The following is a 16492-nucleotide window of genomic DNA, read 5'->3' as shown; positions in this document are numbered from 1 at the left end:
CCCCATATCTTGGATGGCCCCTGGGGCCAGGGTGCCTGAGCCCCTTATTTTCACTTGTTAGACCTAGTCTTGGAGATCTTAGGCACAGAATGGTCTTGACCCTGCACCTCCAGTGACTGAGCTCTCATCTGAGAAGGGTGGTTAGCTTACTCTCCAAACCTGGGTGGGGGTGGGGGGTTGGTGGTGGTGATAGGAGCCTTTTAAGTTATCCCTAGCTTTATGTCATTGTTGGGAGAGACAGATGAGAGGATGGCTGCCCTGATGCCCACCTGCCTGGATTGCCTAGCACAGCAACTTCTGGCCAGAATCCGGCACAGAGGCTACAACTTGAAGGACCTGTTATTTCACTCACCACCTGCCATGTCCTCTGTGCAGGGACAGCACTCAGCCTTCTGAGAAGGTAAGTGGAAAAAAAAGGCCCTTTTTTGGATCATTATCCTCCACATATGTAGGTGACTTCTTTTAGGGCCTCAGCTTTATTAGAGCTTGATATTTTTGTCCACAGTTATGGGATAGAGAAGACAAATATATGGTTTCCATTGATGAAATGCTTAAGGTATCCATGAGCTGGAAACCCAGTTTAGTGCTTAGAGCCCTAGGCATGGCAAGGCTGTCCCCAGAGCATGTGACAAGAATAGGAACCTTAGACACCTGCCCAGGACCACTAGCATTCATGCGTAAGACTTACAGGGAAGGGTCTGGATCTTAGAAATGGTGACATGTGCAATGCTAGAGGTAGCTCATCCAATGATTCTAAGTAGCCCATACTTCCCAGTCTCTGTAACAAATCTTGCCCTTTCTGAGTCAGGAACTCTCTCTCCCATCCCTCACTCAGGGGACTGTCCTAAGAACATATATTTACAGACATCATCCAGACCCTTACAGGCAGACAGATGTACCACAAAATAGCTTCAGGCCTCCTCAAGAGGTGTTTGACCTGGGCTCACCTTCTAGAATTGATTTATCAGTATCCATTCTCCTGTCACCAGGGAAGTGGGAGCCACCCTTCACTTGAAATGGGCAGTGTTTCAGCTCCAGCAGGTAAAGAGGCCCTGGGGATTCCATTTACAACACAAACCAGGGAGAAGGCAGAGAAATACACAGACCACAGTGACTTTCATGTGTGCAAAGTACAGTTGTTAAAAACAAAACAAGAAAACAGAAAAGGAGGCCAGGGCCTCCATGGGGCACTGTCAAAGCAAAGCCCCATACTCTCGGACCTGGGGAGAGAGGGCACTACGCTCCCATAGGTCTAGGGCTGGCAGGCAGGGATGTGGGGTCTCATGTGTAGGCCTTCTTGGCAAAGAATGAAGATCTGATGGGGCTGATGGAGGGCTGAAGGGAGTCTGATCAAGATGGGGCTGTGGCCTCGGCTCCCTCCTCTGAGTCCCACATTTCTGACTGCAGGTAATCAGCGAAGAGAGCCTTGGCCCGGCGTAGGACGCGCCCCAGGTGGTGTTTTCGCACGAGGCGGTCAAAGTGCATGGCCAGCTCGTTGTAATCCAGCCCATTGCGCATGATGTGGTCTCGGTGCTCCAGCAGGATGGCGAGGCACAGGAAGAGCATGAATGGGTTCCCTCGGCCAAACTCCTGGGGTGGGGGCAGGCCCAGTGAGGGTGGGGGTGGCAAGGACTTCCCAGGGTCTTGTGGGGAGCCCACCTCTGGCATCAAGGGGGATCCAGCAGCCACGTCACCAGCAGGAGAGGCGTCCTGGGTGGATGGTGGAGACGAGGAGGATGGGGAATCAGGGTGGGAAGAGGGGGAAAGCAGTGGGTCTGAGGAGTTCAGCAAGGGCTCAGAGAGAGACTTGGAACCGATGAGGGCAGCTGGGTAGGGCAGCTGGATCAGGGGGTCCCTCCTGGGGCCCGTTCTATCCCTGAGTTGCTGGAGGTCATCCAGACTGGCTTGCCTCAGGAGACGCCCCCCGCCACCAGGCCCCTGGCTGCTGGTGGTCAAGTGGTCAACAGCATCTTCAAAGGCACCACCTCCTCCACTGGCAGGCCTAAGCATGTGTCTCTGCCGCATGGGCCGTCCCCGGTGGCCCCCGAAGCCCATGTCCACCACTAGGCTGGGGGGGCCCACGAGCTCTACCTCGTGCTCAGGAGGGTCGGGGGGTAGTGAGCTCCAGGTGACCTCCAGCATGCGCAGAGCGTCGTCAAAGGCAAACTCGCGCTTGAGCTCAAGCAGCAGCCAGCGGTAACAGAAAAAGAGGTCGTCAGCACCGGCTTCCTGCAGGTACTGGTAGAAGTCAGGGTCCGCGTGTCGCAGCAGCAGCTTGAGGTGAGCAAACTTGGTGGCCATGGCACGACCATCAGGGTGGAAGTTCGCAGCCAGGCGCTTCATGATGCCACAAAAGCAGACAAAGGCATGGCCCTCGTGGTCCATGACAGCAAGGATGGGCGAGGCCAGGTCACTCATGCCCTGGCAGTAGGACACCTGCGGGTGGGTAACGGCATAGGTGGTGAGCAGGTCGTGCAGAGCCCGCAAGTGTGGGCCGTCCTCAGGCCCTGCGTAGTAGGGGTGGGCCCGGTCGGTGCGCAGCACATCCTTGAGGACTGTGCTGCGGATGAACTCCAGGTCCTCGGGGCTTGCTCGCTGGGCCCACTCGCTCTTGAGCTGCTCATACTCCCGGCTCTTGCGTTTCATGTAGTCCATCCGCTCTCGGCCGGTCAGCCCATCTGGGTATACATTCAGCAGGTACCGCCAGACCACCTGGCCAGGGATGAAAGGGATGAGGCGGCGGGTCTACAGATGAGCTGCCATGCCCTTGTGTGTACCTATCACCACCCAGCCACCCTGGGCTCCTGCTCTCCTTTGGAAAAGGCTGCCTTCCTACTGCTGCGTGCACTGGAGCACTTCCATACCATCCCCTGAGAGTGCGGCCCAGAGCATGCATCTCTTGAGCTATTCATGTGTGCCGGAGTGCTGGACCTAATGAATGATGGAAAAGGCTCACTTTTCGCAGGGAGGGCTCGACACCACCATGATAGATCCGCAGGCGCAATTCCTCGGGGCGGGAGAGCTGGCCCTCATGGTTCAGGTAGGTATGAAACTCCGCGTCGCTCAGGGGCGGCTTGAAGGGCTTGACATCTTCCCCATATGACCAGCTCAGCACCTGCTGGACCTTAGACAAGGTGCGGCCCACCTGTGAGAGAAGGAGGGGTGGGGGGAGGCCACTGTTCAGCTGGGTAGGCCAGGGACAGGTGCCAACTGACAGGCTCAGAATTGGGGGTGCCAGGGAGGCACTGCCCTCCAATAACAGCTGGGCCCTGGGGCTCCCTGAAAGCACCTGAGAGATGATGGATTGTGTGAAGGGCAGGGCAGCTGTTGTCAGTGATGACCGCTTCTCAGCCAGTAGCACATCGGAGCCAATGACATCCTTGGGGCTGATTATGTCCCAGTCTTCCAGCAGTGGGCCTGGGCACAGAGAATGACATGATATGAGAACCCCAGAGCTCAGGACTCGGTTCCTCTCCCTCTGAAGCCAGGCCACCCACAAGGCAATAAGCCACTCCACTCTCCCTTCCTCTGTCATTCTAATCACACAAAAAATAAAACCATGAATAATCTTCTGGTGGAAACAGTCTCACAGAATGGCTGGTAGACTCTAATAGTAATATTTTAACAATATAAAGCAATGTTTATTGAGAGCACTATGTGCCAGGGCTTAACATCAATATAAACAATAAGAACGCTAGACAACACTTCCATAGGGCTGAGTGACAGGAAGTGTTGTGAGGTCTTTGCAAATGTCAACTCATTTACTATTCATACAGGTAAAAAATCTGCCTGCCAGTGCAAGAGATGCAAGAAAAGCAGGTTGCACCCCTGCATGGGGAAGATTCCCTAGAGAAGGAAATGGCAACCCACTCCAGTATTCTTCCTGGAGAATTCCATGGACAGAGGAACCGGGTAGACTACAGTCCATGGGATTGCAGAGATGGACACATCTGAAGCAACTGTGTATGAAGTACATACACGCATGCACTCTCTAAATTGAGCACTATTATTATAACCAAACTTTCTAAGAGGAAACAGGCACAGCCAGGATTAGTATTAATAGTTGCCTAAGGTCCCATAGCGAGTGGGTGAAAGAACTGAAATTTGAAAGTCAGGCCCAAAGCTCAAGAACCCAAACCCTGAATCTCACCTTCCCACTAGTCCTCCTTCCACAACTGGTATAGACTACCATTATTCTCATCTTACAGACCATGACAAAAAGGTTGGAAAAATTAGTAAGTGGCCAAGGACATGGTAGGACTGGGATCTTTATCTCATTCACCTTACTCCAGGGGCCAGGTAAATTTTAGCAAAAGTATCTGTATCTGGAGCAGGTACATCATGCACATTACACAGAAGAGACAATGCTATGCTTAATTTTATCCAATTCTGGTCCTTGGTCTCTCCCTTCTCTCTCTTCTTTACTCCCCTTTGCATCCTTTCTGCCAACCTCAAATATCATGTGGCTTGAAGCAGCAATGGCCACTTGAGTAAGTTTGAGAGACTCAAGAGATGTCTACCCTGGCACCACAGAACTGCTAAGCTGACAACAGCAAAGACCAGTGGCTTTCCAACTCTATTATATGAAACAAATCAACTGGGATTTGTTCAAGCCACTGTCATTTGCAGGCAAATGCCATCCCTAAGCAACATTTCCATGAAGTCCACTATACTTTCTCCCACAGAGCTGAGGGGAAAGCAAACCCTGGGCCACAAGTCACTGCCTCTCCCTGGATGTCCCACTGGGCACTGCAAACCTAATGGGTCCACAAGGGGAGCCCGAGATCCATTTGAGACATGACCTGCTCCTCAAGTCTGAACAGTGTCTCTATCTCTTCAACTGCTTAAGTCCCAAACCTGACAGACATCGCTCAACTCCCAGGGCCTAACTGTTGCCAAGACCCATGGCTTGTGCATCCAGAACATACTTCAATTCCACTTCTTCTCTCAGCTCATACCATGCCTCTCATCCAACCAGTCCTTGCTTCCCCTCTGCCCCTCCTTCTCCACTCTCTCCCAACAGATGCCAGAATGGTCTTTCTAAAACATGAAAACACTTGAAATGAAGAAGATCACACTACTCACCAGGTAAAACGAAGAAGGTCACACCAATGGTCTGAAAGACCAAAGAGAAAAACCCTTTTCAAGGCACAGAGCTAAAGCTTAATGATGAGAGGAAAGCAGAGAGACCTGGAGGAAGAGTCCAGGAAACCTGAGAGGCAAAAAGTAGGAAATGCAGGAGGAGAAAAGAGGTCAGGCAGAGACAATTACCAAGATATGAAGGAAAGTGTCCCTGAGATGAAGAAGTGGATTGGCAAGTCTCAGATAGGATCAATCAATGAATAGCATAGACCATGGGCCTCTCCTAACTTATTAATCTGCTAGCGAAATGCCCACATTCTAAGAATGAAGACAAACTCTTGCCAGCTTCCAAAGGTAAAGAACAGACTGCTTACAACTGGAAGAAGGTCAGACTGCCAAAGGGCTTCTGTTCCACAACTCCTAAAGCAAGATAGTGACTTTCAGTATCCACGGAGCACTGACATGACAGGCCTGAGATCCAAGGGCCCCCATCCAGCCACATCAGTACATATCCACCACAACCAAAGAAGGAAGTTTCTGATTATTAGCATATATGTAACCCATGCACTAAAGAGGAATTAAAGAGCCTCTAGATGAAGGTGAAAGAGGAGAGTGAAAAAGCTGGCTTAAAATTCAACATTCAAAAAACTAAGATCATGGCATCTGGTCCCATCACCTCATGACAAATAGATGGGGAAACAATGGAAACAGTGACAGACTTTTATTTTCTTGGGGTCCAAAATCACTACAGATGGTGACTGCAGCCACAAAATTAAAAGATGCTTGCTCCTTGGAAGAAAAGTTATGATAAACCTAGAATCACTTTGTTGACAAAGGACTGCTGTATAATCAAAGCTATGGTTTTCCCAGTAGTCATGTACAGATGTGAGAGTTGGACCATAAAGAAGGCTGAGTGCCAAAGAATTGCTGCTTTTGAACTCTAGTGCTGGAGAAGACTCGCCAGTCCCTCGGACAACAAGGAGATCAAACCAGTCAATCCTAAAGGAAATCAACCCTGAATATTCAGTGGAAGGACTGACACTGAAGCTGAAGCTCTAATACTTTAGCTACCTGATGCAAAGAGCTGACTCACTTGAAAAGAGCCTGATTGAGGGCAGGAGGAGAAGGGGGTGACAGAGGATGAGATGGCTGGATGGCATCATTGACTCAATGGACTGAATTTGAGCAAACTCTGGGAGATAGCGAAGGTCAGGGAAGCCTGACATGCTGCAGTCCACTGGGTCGCAGAGTCAGACATGATTGAGCAACTGAACAACAACAACCCATGCATCTTACTGGAGGGGAACAAAGAAGTTCTCTAAGAAATGACTACTGAATGACTATAAGAGCTCAAGGTGGGTGGAGGAAGGCAAAAGGGAAGGTACATGGTGACAAGCCACAAGTTTTTAATATTAATATATAGTTAGACATAAAATGACAAAGAGATTGTCATTGGGAGTATAATATTGTTCGTTAGAATTCCTGAAACGTTAAGTGACTAACTCTAAAGAAAAGATAATGACAGCCTGGAATTGAAAAAGAAAAAAAACAATACTGCCTAAACAAAGCCCGAAAGTTAAGGGTTAGGGACCAGAAAAATGAGGATAAAAAGTGTTCCAAAGCTTCCATTTCAAAGGCTAGGGTGGGTGGTGGTGGGGGAGACCGGAGGGGAAAAGTGGTCAAAAGATTTCATTGTCAGTTGTGTAAAAAAGCATAAATCCAGCTATGGAGTTTTTGTGAGAGACACAATAAAACTAGGTGACAAAGAAAGGTTAAAAATTGAAGAAATCTGAAGGGTATACCTGGCAAACACGAGAGCAAGAGCAGCTATGTGAATGTCAGAAAAAGCACTGCTCAAGACCAAAACATGACAAGAAAGAGAGACACTCTATGTTGATTTTTTAAAAAGAAAGAAAGAACCCATTAATAAAATGGGCAAAGGATTTCCACAAGCACAAACTCATCTAGTGGCAACACTGGATCTGAACTGAATGAGACTATATCTAGTCTTTATGTAACCCACTAAGTATGACTATACACACATTTCCCTGAAGAAACATTCAAGTTCATTGTAGGGTGCTGTCTCAGGCCCTTACACAATACACAATATGTGCTATGTACTACACTTCCTTATGATAAAATTGTCAAATCTCCCAAATGCTAAATTATATATTCTGCCAACCAGAAATAGGTTTTTTTTCTGAAACTGGGTAAAATTATTTTAACGTTTGTATGAAAGAATTCACATTTAAGAATAGTTAACAAAAAGAAGAGCCCCCCCCCCCAGAAAAAATTGTGGGAGGAATGCAACGCTTGCCTTGGTAGAATTCAATATAGAAAGCCCAGAAATAAATCCAAGTACATATACTCTGTTCTGGGAAGATTTCACATGTCACAGGGCAACTAAGCCTGTGGGCCACAACTACTGAGTCTGGGCACTACAATGAAAGATCCTCTATGATGCAACCAAGACCTGATGCAGCCAAATAAATAAAAATGTTTTAAAAAACCTAGGTCCACTAATCACAATGTTGACTGAGTAGAGACTTATATGTAAAAGAGAAAATAATAAGTGTGTTAGAAGAAAATATAGGAGAACATTTGTATAAAATAGAAGAATATTTGTATAAGCATGTAGATGGGGAAGATGTTCTAAAGAGGAGAAATTCAGAAATCATACAGAAAAAGACAGATATATGTACAAGACTGCATACAAACATTAGTTTTTGATAGGACCAAAAGAGCACCACAAACAAGGCCACAAAACAAAAAGATAAGCTTGGAAAAAAGTATCTGCAATACATATGACAGAAAGGGAATTCATATCACAAATGCACAGATTGATTCCATCTGGGCTTGGCAATCTTCCAACTGAAGAGGTGACAGAAACTGAGTTCTTCCCAGAAAGAGGGACTGGGCCATCTAAGTGATCACAACATGCCTGTTGCTTTCACATTCATGAACACAATCCCAAGAATTCCATTAATAATATTTATAACAGTTCCATCAATTGGACAGTTACCTATTAATGTATAGTATGATTTATGTTTAACACATACCATTTGTGTACATATACAAATATACTTACATCTCTCTATATGTGGACTAATTTGTGCGTATCTGTGTGTGTGAATAAAGGACCTGTAAGATTACACATCAAACTGATCAAAGTAATTCCTGCAGGGCAAAAAGATAGGTCTGTATTGCATGCTAAGTTGCTTCAGTCATGTCTTTGTGACCTGATGGACCATAGCCCACCAGGCTCCTCTGTCCATGGGATTCTCCAGGCAAGAATACTGGACTGGGTTGCCATGCCCTCCTCCAGGGGATCTTCCCAACCCAGGGATCGAACTCATGCCTCTTATGTCTCCTGCACTGGCAGAGGTTCTTTACCACTAGTGCCACCTGTGAAGCCTAAGGTAGGGGATCAAGATTAGGCACAGTGATTCCAAGAGAGACCTCAACATTACTTCTAATACGGAGAATGTATTTACTGGATAATTAAAGATTAGTTTCATTAGGGAATTCCCTGGCAGTTCAGTGGTTAGGACTCCGAGATTTCACTGCTGAGGCCTGGGTTCAATCCCTGGTCAGGGAACTAAGATCCAGCAAACTGTGTGGTATGGAAAAAAAAAAACAACTCCAATCAAATTCCCATCAGTACCTTAATGAAATGATAATCTAATTCTATTAAATGAAAAGAACAGTAAGTGCACAAGAATATTCAGGAATAATTTTAAAAAGGAAAACGTATCATAAAACTATGTGATTAAAACAACATGGAACTGGCTTAGGATTTAACAAAAGAGATCAATGTAAGAGAATCAGAATTTGGAAACAAACTCGTGTATTTGCAGGAGTTTTGGAAATAAGACAATGGTAGAAATAGAATGGAAATAACTGGAAAGTTGATTCTCTTTATAAAGGTAACTTTTAAATGTCCTTTTGCCTAACTACTAAAAGAGTAGTGTCTGTGTAATTTGCATTCCTCTCAGTTTGTGTATAGTTGGGGTTTTCTTTACATGTTTATTGCAGGGCAGATTTTATTTCTTTACTGAAATAGTGCTACTGTGTCTATTTTCTAGGTAAGGAAATGGAGGCTGGGGGAATCAGCTAAGTGACTGACACAGAGTAGCACACAGGGCTGCTTGTGCAGAGGTTCCTGTGTCTCTGGCTACCAGCCTTCTTCCATTTGTCTCTCTGCCTGGCTCAGTCACTGTCTTTCCCTCTGACTCGTTTCTCTCTCTGATTCTTTTTCTCTAATGTCTTTTAAAAAATAAGCCCCACATTTTATAGTCGAATGTTTAAGAGCAAAGACTCTTGAAGCCAGTTCAGCCACCACCTGCGTTCAAATCACACTCCTCCACTGTCTCTGTGACACGGACAGGTCCTGTCCCCTCTCTGAGCCTCAGTTTCCTCATCTATAACATGGGGATAATGGTCATCCCTACTCTGTAGGATTGTTTTGACAATCCAGTGAATAAATATTGTGTGTGTAGAATGGCCTCAAGTGTTCAACACATGTTAGCTATTTATGTTATTATGACATCAATAAAATGCCTATTCAGGTATCTCAAATAGGCACTGTGAATTTCCTGAGACTGGAAACCATGTCTTCCACTCCACAACTTTTTACTTAAAAAAATTTCAAATCTATGACAAAGTTAAAAAGATGAATACATTGACCATCCATACATCTTTCATCTACTCCCCTAACTGTTCACATTTTTTGCCACATTTGCTTCATCTCATTCCCTCCATACATATACTTACATTTATTATTTTGCCAAGTTATTTGCAGATATCATAACACCTTACCCCTCAATACTTGTGTTTTTCCTAAGAACAAGGATATTTTCCTTCAATAACCATGATACCATAACCATTCTCTGGAAATTTAACACTGACACTATTATTATCTAATGTATGCTTCATAATCAAATTTTCAGGACCATGTCTTAATTTATCTGTGGGCTCCCTGGGACCAGTACAGGCAAAACTAGGGGAACAAATACGAGAAGACTGAAAGTGGCTGAGAGATCAAAGGAACAAATCAATGAAAGTGAGTACAGGATGAATGAATGAATAAATACAATTACATGACTATAATCAGCACTATTATAATATTATTATAACTGAAATATATAATACTATAGCTCTATTATTATACTGCATTCTATAATTATCACTAGATTATATGCTATAATAAATATGATAATTATTGTCATTAGAGCTAATACTTTTTGAGCATTCACTATGCAGCCATGCACCTTTTCAGGCACTTTTACATGAATTTCCCTGTTTAATCTTCATGATGGCCCTAAGATACCATTATCTCTACTTTATAGATAAAGAAATTGAGGGCCAGTGGCCAAGCTAGGATTTGGACCTAGGATTCCTTGCTCCTTAGCCCACTGTGAAAGAGTGTTGTGAGGAGTAGAGTCATCCTATGGGGAAATGGGGGTATCACAGGGCAGTGCCCCCAGAGCACTGGGTACTCACTGTCCTCAGTAGGCCGGATATCTACACGCAGATGCAGGTAAGGTTTGGAGGCAGTGGCGAAGGCCGTGCTGAGGTCCCAGTCAGACAAGAGTGAGAGGTAAGCTTCCTGCCCCATCCGATCTCGGCCCAGGTAGCTGATACCAAAGTTCTTCTTCCTGGACAGAGGAAACACCGCAGCTTTCAGGGCCCCTGTGCCTGGGAAGCCTCAGGGACCATTTCCAAAAGAAGCCTGGGAAGCTTGTTTCACAAACACAGAAACAGATTCACATCTGCTTGTATCTGGAGAACACACTGAAAACTGGTACTGGGGTCTCCTCTAGGGAGGGTAACTGAGTAGTTGAGGGATGAAAGTGGGAAGCAAGCAGCCTTGCGCATAAAATATAAAGTAAGCTGTATGGTTGTTATTTTTCACAACAGAAAATGTTTATGTAAAAAAGTCAAATAACAACTAAGAACTTGTTCTTTAGATACACCAGAGCAACTCTATGCAAAGCATGTTGTGTGATAACTACTGTCACCATGAACATGTTTAGTCACTCAGTTGTGTTCAACTCTTTGTGACCCCATGGACTGTAGCCTGCCAGGCTCCTCTGTCCATAGAATTTTCCAGGCAAGAATACTGGAGTGGGTTGCCATTTCCTTCTCCAGGGGAATCTTTCCAACCCAGGAATCAAACCTTCATCTCCTGTGTCCCCTGCATTGCAGGTGGATTCTTTACCTGTTGAGCCATCGCCAGAACCGACTGTCACCATGGAAACCCCCCCAAATACCCATCATTTTTGTACCCTTTGAGTCTGTTACCATGTGCATATATTCCTCCAAAATAACAATGATACCAAAATAACCATCACATTTGCCCCCACGAGACACTATTTTTCATCTATCAGGTTGGCAAATTTTCTAACGTTTTTTAGTAACCAGTGTTTGTGAGGGTGTGAGGAAAACAGAAACTTTATGGGCTGCTGCTGAGATGGTAAATTGGTAACACCTACCTGAACATTTTGGAAACATCTGTTGAAACTTAATTTGTTTATTATGGGACTATTTATATTAATAATGACAAAACAAACAACTTTCCCTACCAAACGACAGCAATAACAATGCCAAACAACTGCTGTCAAGGTGGGTGGCCCACTGGTTTTGCCCCACACCCCATTACTCACCCATTCAAGTCAAAGGCTCGGATGAGGATGTGTTGTAACACATCAAGTGAAGTGATCTGGGGGTCCACAGCAAAAGAGCGAAACTCAAGCGGCAAGAAGCTCTCACATTTCTGTGGAGAGAAGACATGGGGTAGGCCATCAGGGGTCACATCACCACAATTACATGGATAATATGGCAGAAAGTAAGGGTAGAGATGTGGCAGGGGCCAGATCAAGGTGGGAGTTCTGGGCCATGGAGAGAACTGGGGTTTGTGCTCTGAGTGAGGAGGGAGGCTTGGGAGAGTTCTGAGTAGAGGAGGGATGTGGTCTGATTCAGGATTTAACAGAATCTGGCTGCTCTATGAACAGTCCATGGGGGACAAAGGAGAAAGCAGTGGTCCAGTGAGGAGGAGGCTACTGCAATAGTCCAGGCACCCAATCCTTCTACATCCCCTCAAGGATGGTTGCCAAGATCACCATGTTCAATCTTTTGTTGTTCAGTCAGTTGTGTCCGACTCTTTGTGACCCCATGGACTGCAGCACGCCAGGCTAACTCACATCCATTGAGTTCGTGATGCCATCCAACCACCTCACCCTCAGATGCCCCCTTCTTCTCCTGCCCTCAATCTCCCCCAGCATCAAGGTCTTTTCCAATGAGCCTTGAGAACCCCATGAACAGTATGAAAAGGCAAAAAGACATGTCCAGCTTGGCCCTTATTAAACCAGTCCTCCACGCTGCAACCAATCTAGCATGTCTGTCTACAAAACTCTCTTGCTTAAATCTCTTTGAAAGGAACCCCAGGATTCCCAACAGGAGCTTTTTTGAATTTTACACTCTGGTACTACCAAACTCCCAGAAGTTACTCTGAACACATTTTGGCTCCAGGCCTGTGCTTGTGGAGATCCCCCAGTCCTAGGATGAAGGTGGAGTGGAAGGTCCTTCCCACTCTTTAACTGGCTCACTCACAGCTTAAGCATCTTTTCTTTGAACACCCAAACCTCTACCTTTGAGCTTGCTCTATTGCACTGAAGTGATGTTTACTTCTCTCGAGAATCTAACCTCTTCTCCTCACCACCAGTGCCACCGCCCTAGTCTGAGCCACTATCACTGCTTGCTGGAACTACTGCCACAGCTTTCTTACTCTAGAATACATGCCAAAGGCCCTTCACAATCTGCCCCTCTCTTACCTCTCCTATCCACCCCCTACCACTCTTCCCCTCACTCTCTGGGCTCCAGCAATATGGAAACTAAGGGAACATGTCAAACTCATCCCCACCTCCCAGCTTTTCTCTCGGTCTAAAACACTCTCCTTGCTGTTCTCTCGGTCTAAAACACTCTTCCCCCCTGATATGCACATTGGTGACTCCTTTTTATTTGGGTCTCTGTTCCTTCAATACCTTTCTGGGTATTTCCCTGGACGACCTTGGCTAAAGTAACTCCCTAGTTCGGAATCTTTTTTGTTATCTCCCCATGTCATTCACCAGTGTCTGAAGCATTTCCCTTATTTAGCCGTTTGTCTCCCCGACGAGTGTGTCTGCTCATCCAGGGTGGGGATTTGCACAAAAGTGCACTCTCAACACAATGGTAAACTGATGTCAGCGCCTCCTTTTCAGACAGCAACAACCTCCCTCATTTCTCAGGGCTCCACACCATTAAGGCCCCTCCTCCAACCCTATAGCCCCTCCTCTCTACCCACAATCTCCTCCTATCCATTCCAGAGGGCCCTACCCTTCTATTTGCAATCCCCACGCCCCACCCTCTGCCCCCGCATTCCCAGGTCCAGCCTTCCCCCAGCCCCCACCCAAGCCACCAATATTCTGCTCTCTAGCCTCTCCCCTCACGTAACACCCCAATTCTCAAGTCCCGCCCTCCATCCTAGGACAGCCACCACCTTCCCCTCTCCCGGGAGCTCTGGGCGGGCTGAACGACGGGCCACCAGCCTCACCTTGACTCGGACCCGCACCACCTCTCGCTCCTCCTCCTCAGCTGCCGCCGCCTGTGCCCCCCCACCAGGCGAGGGCGCTCCGGAGCCAGCCAAGTCCGATGACCCAGAGGCCGTCGCCATCCTGCTGCCACCCACCTCAGGGTGACAGCTGACCGCTGCCCCCTACCCTCGTGCGCACGCCAGAATGCGGGCGCCCGCGGCCCCACCTTGTGCCCTGGCGCAGGCGCAGAGGGCGCCACGCGACCCTACCCACCCCGCGCTTGGCACAGGGAGGAGGTCACCTCTGCGCTTGCGCAGAGTGTGCAGTTGCCAAGAGCCCCGCCCCCTAAAGCCGGGCATTTTGCCTCACTTTAGCCAGTGTGCAGGCGCCTACTGAGGCCCCGCCTCCCTCGTCCTTGATTTGGTCACTTTGCTTCAGGATTCACCTAGGCGGGTGTTAACGCGGCGACCTATTGGGGCGAGAAAAGTGGGCGGGGAAAGGACGCTGCTGCGCGATAACGTCAAGGCCCCACGTCCTGCCTCCCTTCGAGTCTCTGCTTAGAGATGACGTCATTTATTTAAAATCATTTCAAATGAATCTGCTGAATGAAAGAATAATCCTTTTCCCACAATCTTTTAAAAAATAGCTTACATGTTATGAAAATTCACGGACCTGTACATTTAGATTTTTGCAGTTTCTGCCTGCATGTTATACTTCAATAAATAATTTACCCATAAAATCCATTTGTATGCTCTGTGGACAAGTTTGCCTCTGTTTTTAATGAATCTTTACAACACGTTGAAGTCAGTCCTGTTACTAAACGGTGTGTGCCCACCAAATATCAGCTGAATACTGGACATATTTTAGACTCCTTTGAGAAAGTTTATGTGCCACGAAATGCAAAAAGCCATTCTCACTTTACAACGTCTCTATGGTTTGGACAAAATACATGCTGCCCTTAAAAATGTAATTTCTAACCAAGGAGTCCTGTAAGGTACCTGGACTTCAGCTATTGCAGTATTGTACGGATGTTACCCTTAATGTTACCTTTTTAGAGAAGTCTCCTTTTCTAAAACACTTCTTGTGGCACTGCCAGGTTTTCTGATAGAAACAAGGAGTTTGAAAGTCGCTTTTCCTTAAAATTATCATAGAGTGGAATGAGCAAAACATTAGCCTAGAACTTGGAATTTATCCTGAGGGCCCTGGAGCATAGGCTTATGATGTGTTCAGATGCCCCTGTCTTGGTTGTGGAGAAACCTCTGGAAGGAAATATACTGGAAGCAAGGAGAGCAAAAAGGAGGTCCTTGCCATAGTGCAGGGGAGAATTTTCTCTTTCATTTGTTCATTCTTCCATTCAACAAAGTGTATACCAGATAGTTTAAATGTATTAATTCATCTAATCTGCATAAAAATCCTGAGGTAGGTACTATCATTATCAGCATTTTACATATGAAAGCACTGAATGAAGGTCATGGGAAAACATGCTCGAGGTCAAAGGGATAGTAAATGGCACAGAGAGAAGGGAGTGCAATGGATAGAAGGTGGGGCTGTGCCTGCTGTACTTGAGGGAGAGCAAGGGCACCATCATGCCTTAAGTAAACAATGAGGTAAGTGATGGATCTGAGGTGAGAACTTAATGCATGGCTTTGGGTTAACAGTGAGGCATTTCTCAAAAAGTGACACTGTAGGCTCAAGCAGTAAACTGAAGTCCTGCTCTGCACAGGTCACCTGGAGCCCATCTACAGGTATCTGCAGTTTAATTATTCATGGTCATCTCCACAAAATTCCTCAAGTACCCATTTGTTTTATGACTGAAGGTCTATGAGGTTAAAGACAGAGACTGCTGGATGAGCAATAGGGGTCTGTAGGGTGAGGGGTATCTGTCGGTACATGATAAGTGGTCTGTGGGGGTGAGTAAAGGAATGTCTGTGGGATGAGTGATAGGATATGGTGTAAGAGATGGAAGATCTGTGGGGTAATTGGGGATCTATAGGGTGAGTGATGGGGAATGTAAGGTAAATAGATTCTTCAAAGTGATTATGGGGAATTTACAGGGTGAGTGATTGAGGGATCTATGGTGAGTGATGAGACTTATGGGGTAAATGATAGGGCATTTGGTAGGAGAGTGATAAGGTCTGTGTAATACACGATGGGGGATCTGAGTGAGTCATAGAGTTCTAAGTGATGGACGGTCTCTTGGGGCAAGTGATGGGGTCTGTAGTGTGAGTGATGGAGGTCTGTGAGGGGAATGATTCTGTCAATGGAGCAAATGAAAGGCTGTTTGTGGGGACAGTGATGGGTATCTTAGGAGTTAATGATGGAGTATGTGGGGTGAGTGATGGGAGGGTAGTGGAGTGACTTTTGTGGGGGTCTCTGGTGTGAGTGACGGGAATCTTTAAGGTAGTGATGGGGTTCTTTGGAGTGAGTAATAGGGGATATATGGAGTTAGTAATGGGGTATTTGTGGGATACCTGATCAGGAGATAAGAGGCTGAGTAAACTGAAGAACTTGGATTTGGAAACTTCTCAGCCTGACCATATTTCAAAACAAGAAAGGGTATATTCTGGAGAGAATGCCAAGGGTGTGGATGGATGATCATGCCTTAAAAGACTTTACAGATGTGATTCATGGATCTAATTAACCATCAGGGGAATCTGTGGGGTCAGTGATGGAAATTTGTGAGGTCATGGGTTCGAGGCCTATGGCATGATGATGCTGGTCTATGGCTGAGAGGATGGTGGTCTGTGGAATGAGTGCTGGAAAGATCTATAGGGTCAGTCATGGGGCATCTCTGGGGTTAATAATGAAAAATCTCTCAGTATAGGGTCAAGATCTTTATT

At 46.3% G+C, this 16492-nt stretch overlaps 1 protein-coding gene across 3 annotated transcripts; it reads right to left on the bottom strand.

Moving 5' to 3' along the window:
- Positions 1-1238: 1238 nt before the first annotated feature.
- Positions 1239-13792, bottom strand: TBC1D25 (TBC1 domain family member 25). Of its 3 annotated transcripts, none has more exons than XM_068962757.1 (6): positions 13661-13792; positions 11748-11857; positions 10585-10739; positions 3290-3417; positions 2957-3145; positions 1239-2712 (listed from the first exon to the last, which is right to left on the bottom strand). In XM_068962757.1, the coding sequence occupies exons 1-6, from the start codon at positions 13790-13792 to the stop codon at positions 1351-1353; spliced, it is 2076 nt and encodes a 691-aa protein (XP_068818858.1). In that variant the 3' UTR covers positions 1239-1350. The 3 variants fall into 3 exon arrangements, with proteins under 3 accessions (XP_068818858.1, XP_068818857.1, XP_068818859.1); XM_068962756.1 differs by having other exon boundaries at positions 11748-11904; positions 13672-13792; XM_068962758.1 differs by having other exon boundaries at positions 13673-13792.
- Between the last annotated feature and the right edge of the window lie 2700 nt (positions 13793-16492).

This window comes from Capricornis sumatraensis, chromosome X (genome assembly GCF_032405125.1).
Source record: "Capricornis sumatraensis isolate serow.1 chromosome X, serow.2, whole genome shotgun sequence".
NCBI classification, from domain to species: domain Eukaryota; kingdom Metazoa; phylum Chordata; class Mammalia; order Artiodactyla; family Bovidae; genus Capricornis; species Capricornis sumatraensis.
This window is presented reverse-complemented; position numbering and strand designations above follow the sequence as displayed.

Bases quoted from the DNA above. Each gene is read 5' to 3' on its own strand.
- TBC1D25 (XM_068962756.1), bottom strand. From the start codon at position 13,792: ATGGCGACGGCCTCTGGGTCATCGGACTTGGCTGGCTCCGGAGCGCCC. The intron at 10,740-11,747 runs GTGAGTAATGGG...TCCTCTGTCCAG, and splicing joins CGAGCCTTTGACTTGAATGG to GAAGAAGAACTTTGGTATCA. The intron at 2,713-2,956 runs GTGAGCCTTTTC...ATCCCTGGCCAG, and splicing joins TCGAGCCCTCCCTGCGAAAA to GTGGTCTGGCGGTACCTGCT.